The 12,557-nt window shown below is 44.7% G+C and overlaps 1 protein-coding gene across 1 annotated transcript in view; it reads right to left on the reverse strand.

Moving 5' to 3' along the window:
- Positions 1 to 268: 268 nt before the first annotated feature.
- Positions 269 to 12,557, reverse strand: part of T265_00616 (hypothetical protein) — a gene marked incomplete at both ends in the record, with an annotated part of 34,814 nt that continues 22,525 nt past the window's right edge. Inside the window, 5 exons of the mRNA XM_009164444.1 lie at positions 269 to 1,085; positions 2,559 to 2,641; positions 4,119 to 4,196; positions 6,859 to 6,962; positions 8,660 to 8,763. Coding sequence (XP_009162708.1) covers positions 753 to 1,085; positions 2,559 to 2,641; positions 4,119 to 4,196; positions 6,859 to 6,962; positions 8,660 to 8,763 — 702 coding nt within the window. The remainder of the gene's footprint in view (positions 1,086 to 2,558; positions 2,642 to 4,118; positions 4,197 to 6,858; positions 6,963 to 8,659; positions 8,764 to 12,557) is intronic.

Below are 12,557 nucleotides of genomic sequence, written 5' to 3' on the forward strand. Positions count from 1 at the left end.
GGTTGATTGCAACACCACCTGTATTGCTCCCTCGTAAACCTCCGTACTTGAGTATGGTTAACTATTCTAAATGGAAGTGTTCACTGTCTATCGGGTGTATACCAATGCAGTATGTTCTTCAGTCGCATGGGTCAACCAGAAAGTTGGACTGTTTAGAGCCTTTGTTGAGTGTCTGATCCGGAGGGTGAACAATTCATCACGATCAGTGTTTTGGCATGCATTCATCCCCAATTTCTGACCATTTTGTGTACTAAAATGCTAGATCCACCACAATAATGAATTACGCATGGGCCGTGACATGCGTTTATGCAAAGTAAAGTGGGACGAAGAAAAAATATCAATATCTGATCAAAAATGGGCGAGAATCGGTGGGGACCGGTCGATACAAAATCAATACAGATTTGCTGAATAATAGGCATGGGTTGCACATCATGTTAGCGAGATCCTAAGAAGCTTTTGTAAGCGTAAAAAACAGCACAGACCTGAAAGACGCGAATGTTGAGCAAAATCAGAAAACTGCAGAGATTCACGTTTGCACAATGTGGCGAGGCATAACGTTTTCCGACAAAACCTGAAAGCGTGCGTGAGAACGTGTGTAGATAAACAGGGTATCGTGAAGTTTGAAAGTAGAAAAATCGATATCAGATCATTCGAGATTCCGGCGAAAATATGGAAAAACGGTTCTGACCCAATGGGATGCCCGAGGTAGAATGGAGTGATATACGTGCGTGAATGGCCAATAAAGTATCGTTTTAGAAAAACGAAGCAGCCGATTGCAGCTGGTCTGCATACTGGCGACAGAACGCCGCTCGATCTAGCAGATAATCTTTCACTCGTTCAAGAAAGTCCTGGCGCAGTTGTTGCATGATCCATACGCATTCGGCTTGCACGGAACGCACAATTACCACCGCACCCGATTGGATTGATTCCGCGTCGTGTTGACTAAGCTTACCCTCAGCTAGAAGACGACGAGCTTCTTCCACGGCGACACAAGCTGACTTTCCGAGACTAACAACAGCAGGCAGAGTGGCCAGGGTACGCGCGTGCTCCCGTACACATTCTAGCAGTTGGGTAGTGGGTTCAGACTAAATAAAGTACCGGAAAAGCGAACAATCAGTCATAAAACGAAAACAAAGGTTAACAAAGGAAGAAAGCGATTCTTGTCACTGCTGAAAAGCATGCTATGCGTGGACACGGTTACCGGGCAGCTGTGTGTGTGGCGTTCCAGATTGCGGCGTCAAGGATATACAGAATACATTTGCAGAAGGTAGTACTAATGTGGGAGTTGGATGTCAAGTTCTGTGCCAGCTGCTACGGCTTCATATAGCTTGTCGAAAACTCACCGCATCAGAAAGTGATATATAAAGGTTCAACGCCGTTGGATGTTCGATCAGATGGGCCCAGATGAAAATCCGGTTGCCGTCTACTGTCTGCACCATAGTCACTCAGTTAACGGGAGCGGGGTGAATACTAACATCGGCAGCGTCACGGGGCTGAAGTTAGCGAACAACACTCTTCCACGGGTTAGCAAAATAGTTTGAGGGCTTCAGTCAGTTAGGTACTCAGCTGTGGGCAGAGCACATCTCTGGATCAGAGACATATAGTCAAGAACATGCGTAAAAAAGATCGCCAAACGTGAGCTTTGAGCAATTTCATCCAAAAGATGCATAGTTGACAAAAAATGTGTGAACAGTTTCATTTATCGCTATAGCCAGATGAACACTGCGTCATTCGTCATAGAGGAATTTGCTAATTATTCCTGGACGTACTGGAAGCAGAACAGTTTTCACAGGTCGTTTCAAGTGGATTTACACAGTGTCTTCAGCGATATTTATGGATCCATTATTTATTTTTAAAAATCCTCTAGCAGGTGGTTAGAAAATCGACGCCAACTCAGTCCACCAGAGGCAAATTCAAAACATGATATATTATGAAGAATGACTAATGTCTAAGGAGCCTCTGATCTGACTGTTCACGTTAGACTTACTAGTTAAGGTGAGGAGAGTGCAACAAGTCTAAATGAACCGATCAGCACGACTCAGAAACGTCTGAAAACGAAAACTCAATCGGTACGAAGAGCTATCGTTGTTGAACTACCGAGGTAGGTGGAATGCACATTAGATTCGAAATCTCGGTGTCGCTTTAGGGCGCGGTTGTAGGCACCTTTCGGAGCTGGAAAAGGATAGCACTATAGCAAAAGTCACCAGTGGATAAGGGTGTCCGGGAACCTGATAACTAGATAGAGAAGCATGATGAAACGGTGATACCATGCACCGGTATCAGCATAAGCTTCACGAACAAGGTCACTTTCCACAAGAGTAAACACTCCGTCGTATTGGGCAAGATACTAGTAGCTACATATTCTTCGGGTCAAACAGGCATTGCTCATCACACAAGTTCGTTCATTAAGTGATTACTGTGCGGATGTGTGTAAGGCTCCTTCGCTTGGTTGTTGCGCTGTTAGTCGGTCAAATTCCACATATTGGTTAGCGATTTAATAAACCGACTAAAAGTTGATGAAAAGTCATCTTACGTGATATAAGCAAACTTCAACGTACCTGAACAGCGTGGTAGACTGAGAGTGATCTAAATGCGTCTCCCGTGTTGGAGAAGGCCGCAAAAAGAGGCATATTACGGTTCTCTAGAAGAAAAAGAGGCGAGAAACGGAGTAAGAAACCAAAAGGAGAACAACGATTCTTTTTGTAGAAGTCAGTCATTCTAAGTGAAGAAAGAACATCCATAAAACTGGCACTGTTTGATCGCCAGTAAAAAGCACCGTTTGGAAAAAACTTCAAAGGGTGCTTCTAATTGCTGGCGATAGTGGATTAAAAATTAGATGCGGAGATTCGACAAATACACTCATGAGGAAGAATATGATGATTTAGGTGAGTTCCTCGTGAAAACAAGATTGGTATAAAAATGAGTGTGGTTTTCGAATTTCGGACAGTTTGGGTTCAAGTAGAACATAAGGTTCTCAGAAACTGGGAAACTGCGCCTACCTGACGAACCCTAAGCAGGGCGAAACCGGTCGTGAATTGTCGAAGAGTTTTCAGTTACCTTACAACTAGTGTAGGGGTGAGATGGTTCAGTGGTTAGAGCCGGATCTCTGCATCTCGACTCCTCCTGTCTAGGCTTGGGCAACCTGGCAGTATCCCAGCCCTCGTGCTTCGTTCAGGTGGTATTGCAGCTAGGCACCGGAAGAGTACTACAGCTGAACGACGTAATAACCGATTTTTAATAGGAGAGCTAGTGTGTTACACTGTACTTAAAGATCCCATGGAAAAATAGCATGGCAATTAGGTGCAGACAGAAACACATACATCATACTGAGCTCAGGAGAAACACTGATTCGTCGTACAAGAACTAATTGTAGGACGTTTGTAAAAGAGGTTAGTAGCGGTAGGAAACCAGCCATTTTTTCCAACAAATCTATCCAAGGAATCCACTCCACATCACTCTCGTTGGAACGGTCCTCTTTCTGTCCGGAGGCAATTATCCCCGTGAGTCCACGTCAAAGGGGGAAAAACTGGACTCGAGTTCTGCTCTTATTAGAGCTCATCAGCAGTGTACATCGTTGGCCTTGACAAGCAAGGCGAGCACGTTACCACTAATCCATCACCAGATGCTAGACGCAACTGAACTATCACGTCCGAACAGGCAAATGTTCCACGCTTGAGCGATGTGATTGGGTTTCTGGACACTTCCCAAGAACATTACAAGGTCGTCTGAAAACAGGACCCGATTTCATTCCATGCATGTTGAGTGAGACCTACCTTACTTCCAAAAGAACTCGACCCAAAATAATTCAGTTGGTTGAAAGTCTTGTGCGGTGAAAGTCATTCCTTCAATGAAGTGGGACATGATGAGAAGGGAGGCGAAAACCGTCCGGCAAAAACGGTATCACATAGAGTCGCTGATAAAGACACTAATGTTGGCAAAAATCCTGTTTCATACGAACAGCGTTTAGAGTGCACGATCCTGAAGTACATAAACACTACACCAAAACAGACTTTCGCAGTAGATCCAGACATTATTAAGACGCATTCTAATTGACTTCTAGAAGCGTAACCGTAAAAAGACAGGAAGATTTACACACAATACGCACACGAAGAACTCACTGTCATATATATCACAGTTAATGGCACGACATACACCCAGGAAAGCAGACGAGACGGCGAGGAAGTCTTTCGAAGTGGCTGGAAAGGAAATTTTCAAAAAAAGGTAGAAGAGTCTCGTGACGTTCGTGTGCAGAGGCAAAACACAGCCCGAAGTAGGTTACAGAAGAAAAGAACACTTTTGTTCGTATTTTACGCAGAAATTCACATTAAAACTAGTTTCCAGTTTAACAGTTTTATCACAAAGGGCTATCATGCCATCACGCTGGACATAAATACGCCATCAAAAAGGGGAGAATTCAACCAACAGCACTATCCCTTAAACTGATGGCGATCTGCTCAAGGAATAATAATAAATAGTCGTTCAGCTGTAAAGCCCTTTCAGTGCGTAGCTGCTATGCCACCCGAAGAAAGCACAAGGGGTGAGATACTGTCAGGCTGCCAGAGCCCAGACACAGCTGTCGAGATGCAGAGGTAGGGTTCGAACTACGGAACTTCCGATCGGTAAGCCCGGACCACAGAGCTATATCGAGCCCGAACCCTGGAGTACCTGGATACCGATCCCAGTACCTCTTACAAGCTAAGCGAGAGCTTAAAGACGGTAGGTCTGATACGATGTTCCCTTCGGTGTTGAATTATCGTGTCCAGGACTCCCTCTTCCGCTGTACTACCTACGTAATCGTGTTTTTCGAGAGTCCTGACGTATAGAGAAGAACCGGGTTAGGTCCCATAATTGAAGCCTGTTCAACGGGCGATCCGCAGAAATCCCGTCTCATTTCAATGTGACTGAAAGTATTGGAGGGCTGTTACTAGGAACTCTGGAGCTTCCAGGAAGACAGTCATTCGCAAGTTGCAAAGAAAAGCTGCCGATATTGCAGCTTATCTGTACTACACGACTGCCAATGTCCCACATAGATCACAGAAAGCGCTTCCGGGTATATTTCATGACATTCAGCAGTGGTCTTGAAAGCGGAATTCCCATGTTGATCTCTGAAGGTAGGTGTTAATGACCCATGGATTCATCTCTTTTGCATCAATAATTTACGTTTAAATTGGTGAAGAGATGTCGAATAACCAAGTGGCCTGTCTCAAAGAGCTGTTTTGAATCACAATTTTACAGACTCATTAACAATTGACGTGCAGTGCACCATGTTTAAACATCCCAACAGGATTGCTGTTGTGCACCGACGGGCACAAACTTATATAAAAAGGATATGATGTCATACTACGGCTAAACCCAACCCAACAGGCTGAGAGTGAGTTCACACGAAGGTGAGGTAAATATCTCGAGTTTATTTCACCTATTATTGCCCCAGCTACTACTAACGATTGTTTACCACATCCAGTTAAATCCGCTAGGCATTTTAGTGCTATGGTATCCTGCAGCCGGCGGTTTTCTTTCCTGAACACTATTACTTCAGTCGTCCTTGACTTTACAACCGCAACCGCTTGGTTGACCAGTTCGTGTTGTTTCCCTATCGGACTGCCCAAAATAAACTACATTTTCATATAACGGATTCCATCAGTTTCTGGTAGCATTCTATTTAACTCTCCGATGTAAATGCCATTTGAAAGACATGAAGACGTGCACGAATCTTCTTAAAATAATCCCCAAAAAAGCTTCATACCTGTTGTACTCTGTTGTCTTCCGAAACGCCGATTGCCTAGCACTACTGTGTATTTATATACAAGAACAGCCGCATACTTTGCTCACCCGTCAACTTCAGAGACATCCCTAAAAGCTGAACACCTACGCTTTTTAAGTGCACAACTGCCTTGTTTACATGTAAGTCGTCCATAACTCTCCTTCTACAGGTCTACCGTAAGCTCCTTTAGCCTCCATTTATGTCTTCATTTTTTGGCATGATAAATATGCATCGTCCGACTTAATCTTAGGTGGCCTGGTGGACCACAATAGAATCTAGGGCGTTCCCAGCCCTGAGGCATCCAAATAATCAGATATCCCAAATGTCCGAATTCCGGTCTTGTTCTGAGCAATCTAGGATGTTTGCGTGTGGCTAAAGCGAAGTTTGAGTAACGGATACCTGCTACCCAATTTCACAGAATACGGACACAGTAACTGTTGAAACGCGGAACAGGAACTGTTTGTTCAACATGGGGTTGTACGAGCGAAGAGCACCTCAGATTACTTGTCAGAACGGTTATGGAACTGACCGAAGAACGTGCTATGAATATTGGCTATCAAAATAAGAGTAAAAAATAGGCTTCTGCAGACAGCGCAGCGTCGATTCCACGTATTAGTTCAATTCAAATGAGAAATTCCATCAATGGTAACGAGAGGTAAGAAAATGTGTGATTTGATAGAGGGTAGCGTTTGTTCGGCTCATCAGTCGTGGAAACAATTCACAGCACTGGTGAATCAAATAGTGGGAGGGAGTGAAGACGTTGGGAGTTAACCTGTTCGGTTTACATACTAAGAAACATTGTGCAGTTCGTGATTTCACTATTTATGGAAGGGACCAATGACCGACCTGGACTACCTCAGAATGTCATGTCAACACTAGGATATCAATGATACTATGTGTATTTTTCCTACACTTCAGGGAGAGCATTCAGAATTTGAACTGGTCTCGCACTCAGTTAACAACACTTCCTCCCTTGGAAAATGGCTCAAAACAATCGTACTAAAATATGAATAATGCAGTAGGTGCTTCTGACAGACACAAGTTATCCAATACTGTACATATATCGGTTGATAACAAACAAAAGAACCCTGGCTTACAGGTTGTCATTCGTCGATGAAATTCGACTAATGCCTCAGCAAAAACTCGAACGCCCCGTTCCAAGTCAGCTGCCAATTTTTCTGCTGAATCTATAATTTCAAGGCTATAAGGAAATGGGTAAAAAACTGCATGTGAGTGGCGAAGCATTGCTGAAAGGGGATTCAATGAGGTTTGAGTACAGTTCATAGTTTACAAAAAATCTCGTGAGGACATAGGTCAAGGCTACTGAAGAGCTGAGGGAAAGGGGGGATTTTACTCAATAACTGGTACATCCGTCTGGGAAAAAAGTGTTTCTACTAGCGAGACCTCTCCGTTAAATTCTGTGTATTCACTTTTGAAAAAGTTTGGTGACATTTAGTAGACTTATTGCTGGGCAACGTTTCGCTTTTGACACAAAAGCTTCGTCAGGCCAAATGCGTAGGTTCCGAGGTTGGTCGAGATTTAAGGCGGAAGGAGAACCAATAAGCTAAGCCAAGCTAAATCTCTGCTGGGTGTCGCCCGAGGGATTTTAGTGTGTTAAAGTGGTTGAACAAGTGTTGGGTCGGTGGGGAAACCTACATGTGTTTGGGTCCAATCTAGGGTCTAGTTCTTCTGGTTCGGTTCATTTGATGGTTCCTCTTGAACGTCGTTTGAACCTTCTGTCCGCCCGCGTGGATGAGCTAATGTAACGATAGTTGTGTAAGAGGGATGATGTGACCTTTGGTCGGTTGGGGTTTCAACCCCCATCCCCACCCCGGTTTTTTCTAATGATCCTAAGTGGATTGCGAAGAAGTCTCGCAAGCGGGAAGCTGATCCTTGTCAGTTGTGTCTGCTTAAGCCCCAGCTGACTGTGGCTCTAACGCCATCAAGTTTTATGAGGGCTGTTGCGGCGAGTCAGAAGCTAAGAGATCGTTGTGGTTTCCAGAAGTCTGAACGCACAGGTGGGCAGGCTTAAAGTGTGTTCGAATGGGCGTTTTACACAGGTTGGACTCGGTAATACAATACTTACAACCGGTCTTCTGGAAACATCCTATCCTCCAACAGTGTCCCAGCTACGAAATAAAGTTGATCGCATCGCCACCGGTTACCGATAGTGCAGATCAATAACGGACTGTCACGTTTCGGAACATATGGGTTTTCCGACCACACACCCGTCCGGTATCGCTTCTCTCTTTGTTTTTCAGAGCCGCGTTGAGTGCGAATAAATCGCTTAGCAAATGGGAAACTTGCAGATCTGGAAGTTAGACGAATTTACCACAGTCGTCTTCTGGAGTCCCTTCCAAGTGCTCCACCATCAGACATGAATTCATGCTGGAACAAGATCACCACATCTCTACTTAGTATTGAGATTTTTGCCTGTGGCACGACGCCACCAGGCCCACCCAAGCATTCCATAACAGACCGAACAATGGCACTGGCTGAATCTCGGAGAAATGACGTCGCCGGTCCCGAACACGATCTGGCTCGACGAATTATAGGACGTAAAGTGAAAGTGAGCGTGCGCGCCGACCGTGAAGTTTGGTGGACACCGAAAGCTAAGGCCCAGAAAGTCGGGAATGCCCGAAGATAATTTCAGCTGGTCCGTACAACCGGCCCAAGGAAACACCCGTGAACGAAACCATCAAGGTGGAGTGAAGGCTGAGATACTACTAGACTGCCCAAGCCTAGACAATGGAAGTCAAGAGGCAGAGGTTGGGTTCGAACCACGGACCTTTCGGTCAGCAAACTCGTGCTCTAACCACTTGGTCCTTCTCGATCCCGCAGTGGGAGGGATCTGGCGAACTAACCTACCCACAAATGTAGGTGAGTCAAAAGAAATACCTGTAGTCAGCAGGTGTCACCGGCTCCTCGCTGTTGATGGCAAAGAAAAATCTGGCGCCCTGTAGATGGTCCGTTTCAGCCTCACGCTTCCCTTGTTTCCAGCGCTGTTCGGGAAGAGAAGAGAGATACGGGAGATAACCTGAATCCTACGCCGCAGAGTGGTACTACTTTTCTTTAGTTGAGACGAAACAATATAGATAACGGACCACAGTGGAAACACATGAAACCTTGGTTATCCTCAGGATCAGAAAATTCTATTCTTTTTCTGAAAGTCCATGATGGCAATGTGTTCCAATTAGTGGATAGATACTGATCACAGCTTATCACAGGATTACAATATTTAGGGGGAAAAAATCCACATATGATAACTGTTCCGTCGGAGATCAAACAAAAAGTGGCTGACTGGCTATCAGATTACAAAATAAACAGGTCAAGAGTTTGGTCGCTCATTTCGCTTTCATCATGGACAAATGCATTCGTAGGAGGCAGATGCTTTCAACCCGATTCATCTAGCCATGTCCATCGTCCACAGTTGTCACATCCCATCCACCAAGCAAACTGAGTGGGAGAGTAGGTATGCGCAGAGGACACGAGGAATGAAATCAACTGGGAAAGCCCGGGATGGCTGGTTTGCTACTGGCTTAATAGATTCAGTCAGCATAGACAACGAAGGTAAGCTCAGCTGGACGAGCATGGGGCGGTTGTTTAGTTTTCAGACCAATGATGTTGCTGTTTTACTGAAGTGAGCGGAGAGAAATTCCATTGCTTTGCTCTTGCGACGCGTATTAGACTGTGAAAACAACACTTGGGTGACTGTCAGTCGTAAGCCTCACATTAGTTAGTACATGAGATCCACCACCGCAGGGCCTGTAATGTACACGCACCCAAAAGAAGTCGCGGAGTTGTCTATTTTTTGTCAACTGGTTAGAAATTTACTCTTCGACTGGTGTCTGTAACACATAGGTTCGTTGAGGACGGAAGTTAAGGTGTCACTCGTCAACAATGCACGGATTCGCTATATTGCCGCAGTTGGTAGAAAGTGTATCGGTTGCCTAGGTTTGGTAACATGTTCGTGGGTTCTTCAGTCACTAGCGTTGAATAAACCGATCATTTGAAAAACAAACTGGTGCAAAAGGAAAATTAGGTTCATACTTGAATGAATGTGTCGTCATTGAGTCGAAAGAGTGGTGTGAAGGGTTCAGCTGGCTCGACGGTTTCTCAAGATACTGTGATATCTCGCCATAAGCAATATTACAGATAAAAAGATGGGTGCTGATTGGAGTATATAAACAGGGCGACTTTCTAGAATAAACACGTCAATCAGCTGGAAAACAATGGGAACCGATTGAGTAGGTACCGTTTTCAGAAGACAACATTTAGTTGATCCACTAATGAGGAAAAAGCACTTCGGAAAAGGATCTCGGGAAAAAACTTGTTGCTATTCCAAAAAGAAATGGGACGAACTAGCCGAAAGAGCGCCGTCTGTCGAGGAAACCCAAAGGTAAATAAGCCACCTGCACTCGCACAACGGATTTAATTAAGTAATGCTGAACTATGTGATTCACAGCCATTTGATATTAATTGGTCTAAAGATTATCCATTTTCTCGCAAGATTCAGATAGCGACAAAAAGACCATTTAATCTGAAACAAGCCAGCGGAGCACAAGACGAAAAGCATTTTATCTATTAGATAGTGTTTGAGACCAATTCACTCATCACCGTTTCATAGGTTTGGTGAGCGAAAACCCATCTGTAACATTTGACCCACTTCTCTTCTGTGGGTATGGCAAAACAATTCAGATAGGGTGACAGGCCACGGTGGATAGGACGGCCACGTTACTGCTGACACTGTGTGCTCTACGCTTCATTGTCAGTGTAACTATGGTTTTTTGACGGTGGCAGCATAAAAAAACATTCCAGAAATGGCTGGAAGTGTATCTATCATGCACTGGTCACAATGAGCGCCTCATCAATCTTCTCAATGGTACATGTTATGAGTAGTCGGTGATTGCCAGAGACAATGAATTTTATTAGAGTATAACAACGTGGATTACTTGACATCAGAAAAGCGCGATGTTGGAAACGAGATGAACTGATCAAAGAGTGGATGAAACACCATGTGAACAATGGATTTTGAAAAAGAGAAGCTCTGATTGTCCGAAGAACCTAAGGTTGTCTATATCTTTTCTTTTCCGTTCGAGCCATGCTTCCCAAAACCTGCTGCTTCGTTTCTTTGTGATTTAAAACCCCTTTTCAAACATTGGAAACTCATATTTTGACAGCGTTCCATACAAGTATCTGACTAAAACGGACGGTACCGAGATTTTTAGAGTGCGGCCTGACAAAAACCAGCGAAGCAGTCAACCACGCGCTCCGCGCGACCGCAATATGACCGGATTCCGGCCGGAATCTGGAACTTTGAAATCACTATTGTTCGTCGAGTGAGCAGTAACTAGGGTCAAACATGAAAATAATCAATGAGAAATTTCCGAAATTAAGCAAGCTGCAGTTCAAGATGAGATCAATCTTCCAGACGTCCCTCTGATTGCAGAGGATGCTGTTCTAAGAGTAACTCGGGAAATGTCGGTTTTTTGTTCAGTACATGGCATTCTCCGTTATTCGGGTGGTTAAGAATGACGGTAACAGCGGATTGTTGAAAACTTCTCTCAGCTGCCTTGAAATCAAAGCCAAGGAGAATCACGACGGAAGTATAACCAGTCAGTGTTGTGAATTGCAGTGCGCATGCAGTTTCCGAAGATTGTACTTCAGTATGCGGTCAGTGGGTACGACACTATCCAGTTGCCAAAGCCGTAGTATCGGCTGTTTTTAGGTGCCACACTCGGAGCCAATGGAGGAATAGCCTGATTAGTAAGACCACTAGGCAGAGCTCGGAGTCCACAGTCCACTGAATGCTGGACGCCATAACCGCAGTTCATACGTCCTTTGGATAGCGAGGGTGCCAGTGTATACACTATGAACACGTGTCTACGAGAGATAAAGCAATTCTATCCCGAGTTACATGCAGACATAAATCGAAGGCAATGCGTATCCCTTGTTGGGGAAAGGCTTTAATGACGTCCGAGGAGAAAATGTCTGACATTCTGTAAATACAAAGCAGCTTTTTTCCATTTATATATCGTCAGGGGCCTTTTGAATCACACTTGGATCCTGAAGCTAACTGCTTATTGGAAGGGATGAACTACCTGTTACCTAAATGGATTCACGGGTGATAGATTGCGTTTACTGTTATGCGCGCTTTGCACAGTGAAACTGATAGCTCCCTCAGTTTGTCAACATCCACTTCCCCTTACGGATTCAAATGTTGCCGTTGGTGATTGACCGGTTCGGGTCTACTGTTCCTAATAATGGAAGCGACATGGAGACGGTATGCCATAAATTTGTCCTCAACGAGGAGCGAATTGAGCAAACAATCGGGGCGAGTGACTGTGCGAAAATTGTCTAGGTGGCAGCAAAGCGGAAACACGGGCAAGTGAATAGAGTAGATTTACATCGCGGGTAGATGGACGAGGCAACGTGTGGAATGCTATATGAAAGTGTGGCAACTACTGATCCGAATGATGCGATGAATCGTGGAATAATTTCGCCTGAGCGACAGAATTACGTTGCCCAGAGCTCGATCACAAAAAGAGCAAAAGACGTATCCACACGGCAAACTCGAAAACACTTCACATGAGGTCAGGGGAGCACTGGCCTACGAAAATGATATGTTTCAAAACGCAGGCGGGAGTTGTTATGATACCCGAAGCTGTGAATCCTTTATACTACCGAGAAGTGCTCTGGAGCAGAAACGCGTGACACAACTCTTCCTGGGTCACGTTATTCTTGTCACTTATTTCCCCCCCCTAACTAAGTCAAGCACACTCAACCTTGGCCATGA

The sequence above is a fragment of the Opisthorchis viverrini genome, assembly GCF_000715545.1.
Source record: "Opisthorchis viverrini unplaced genomic scaffold opera_v5_6, whole genome shotgun sequence".
Lineage (NCBI taxonomy): Eukaryota > Metazoa > Platyhelminthes > Trematoda > Opisthorchiida > Opisthorchiidae > Opisthorchis > Opisthorchis viverrini.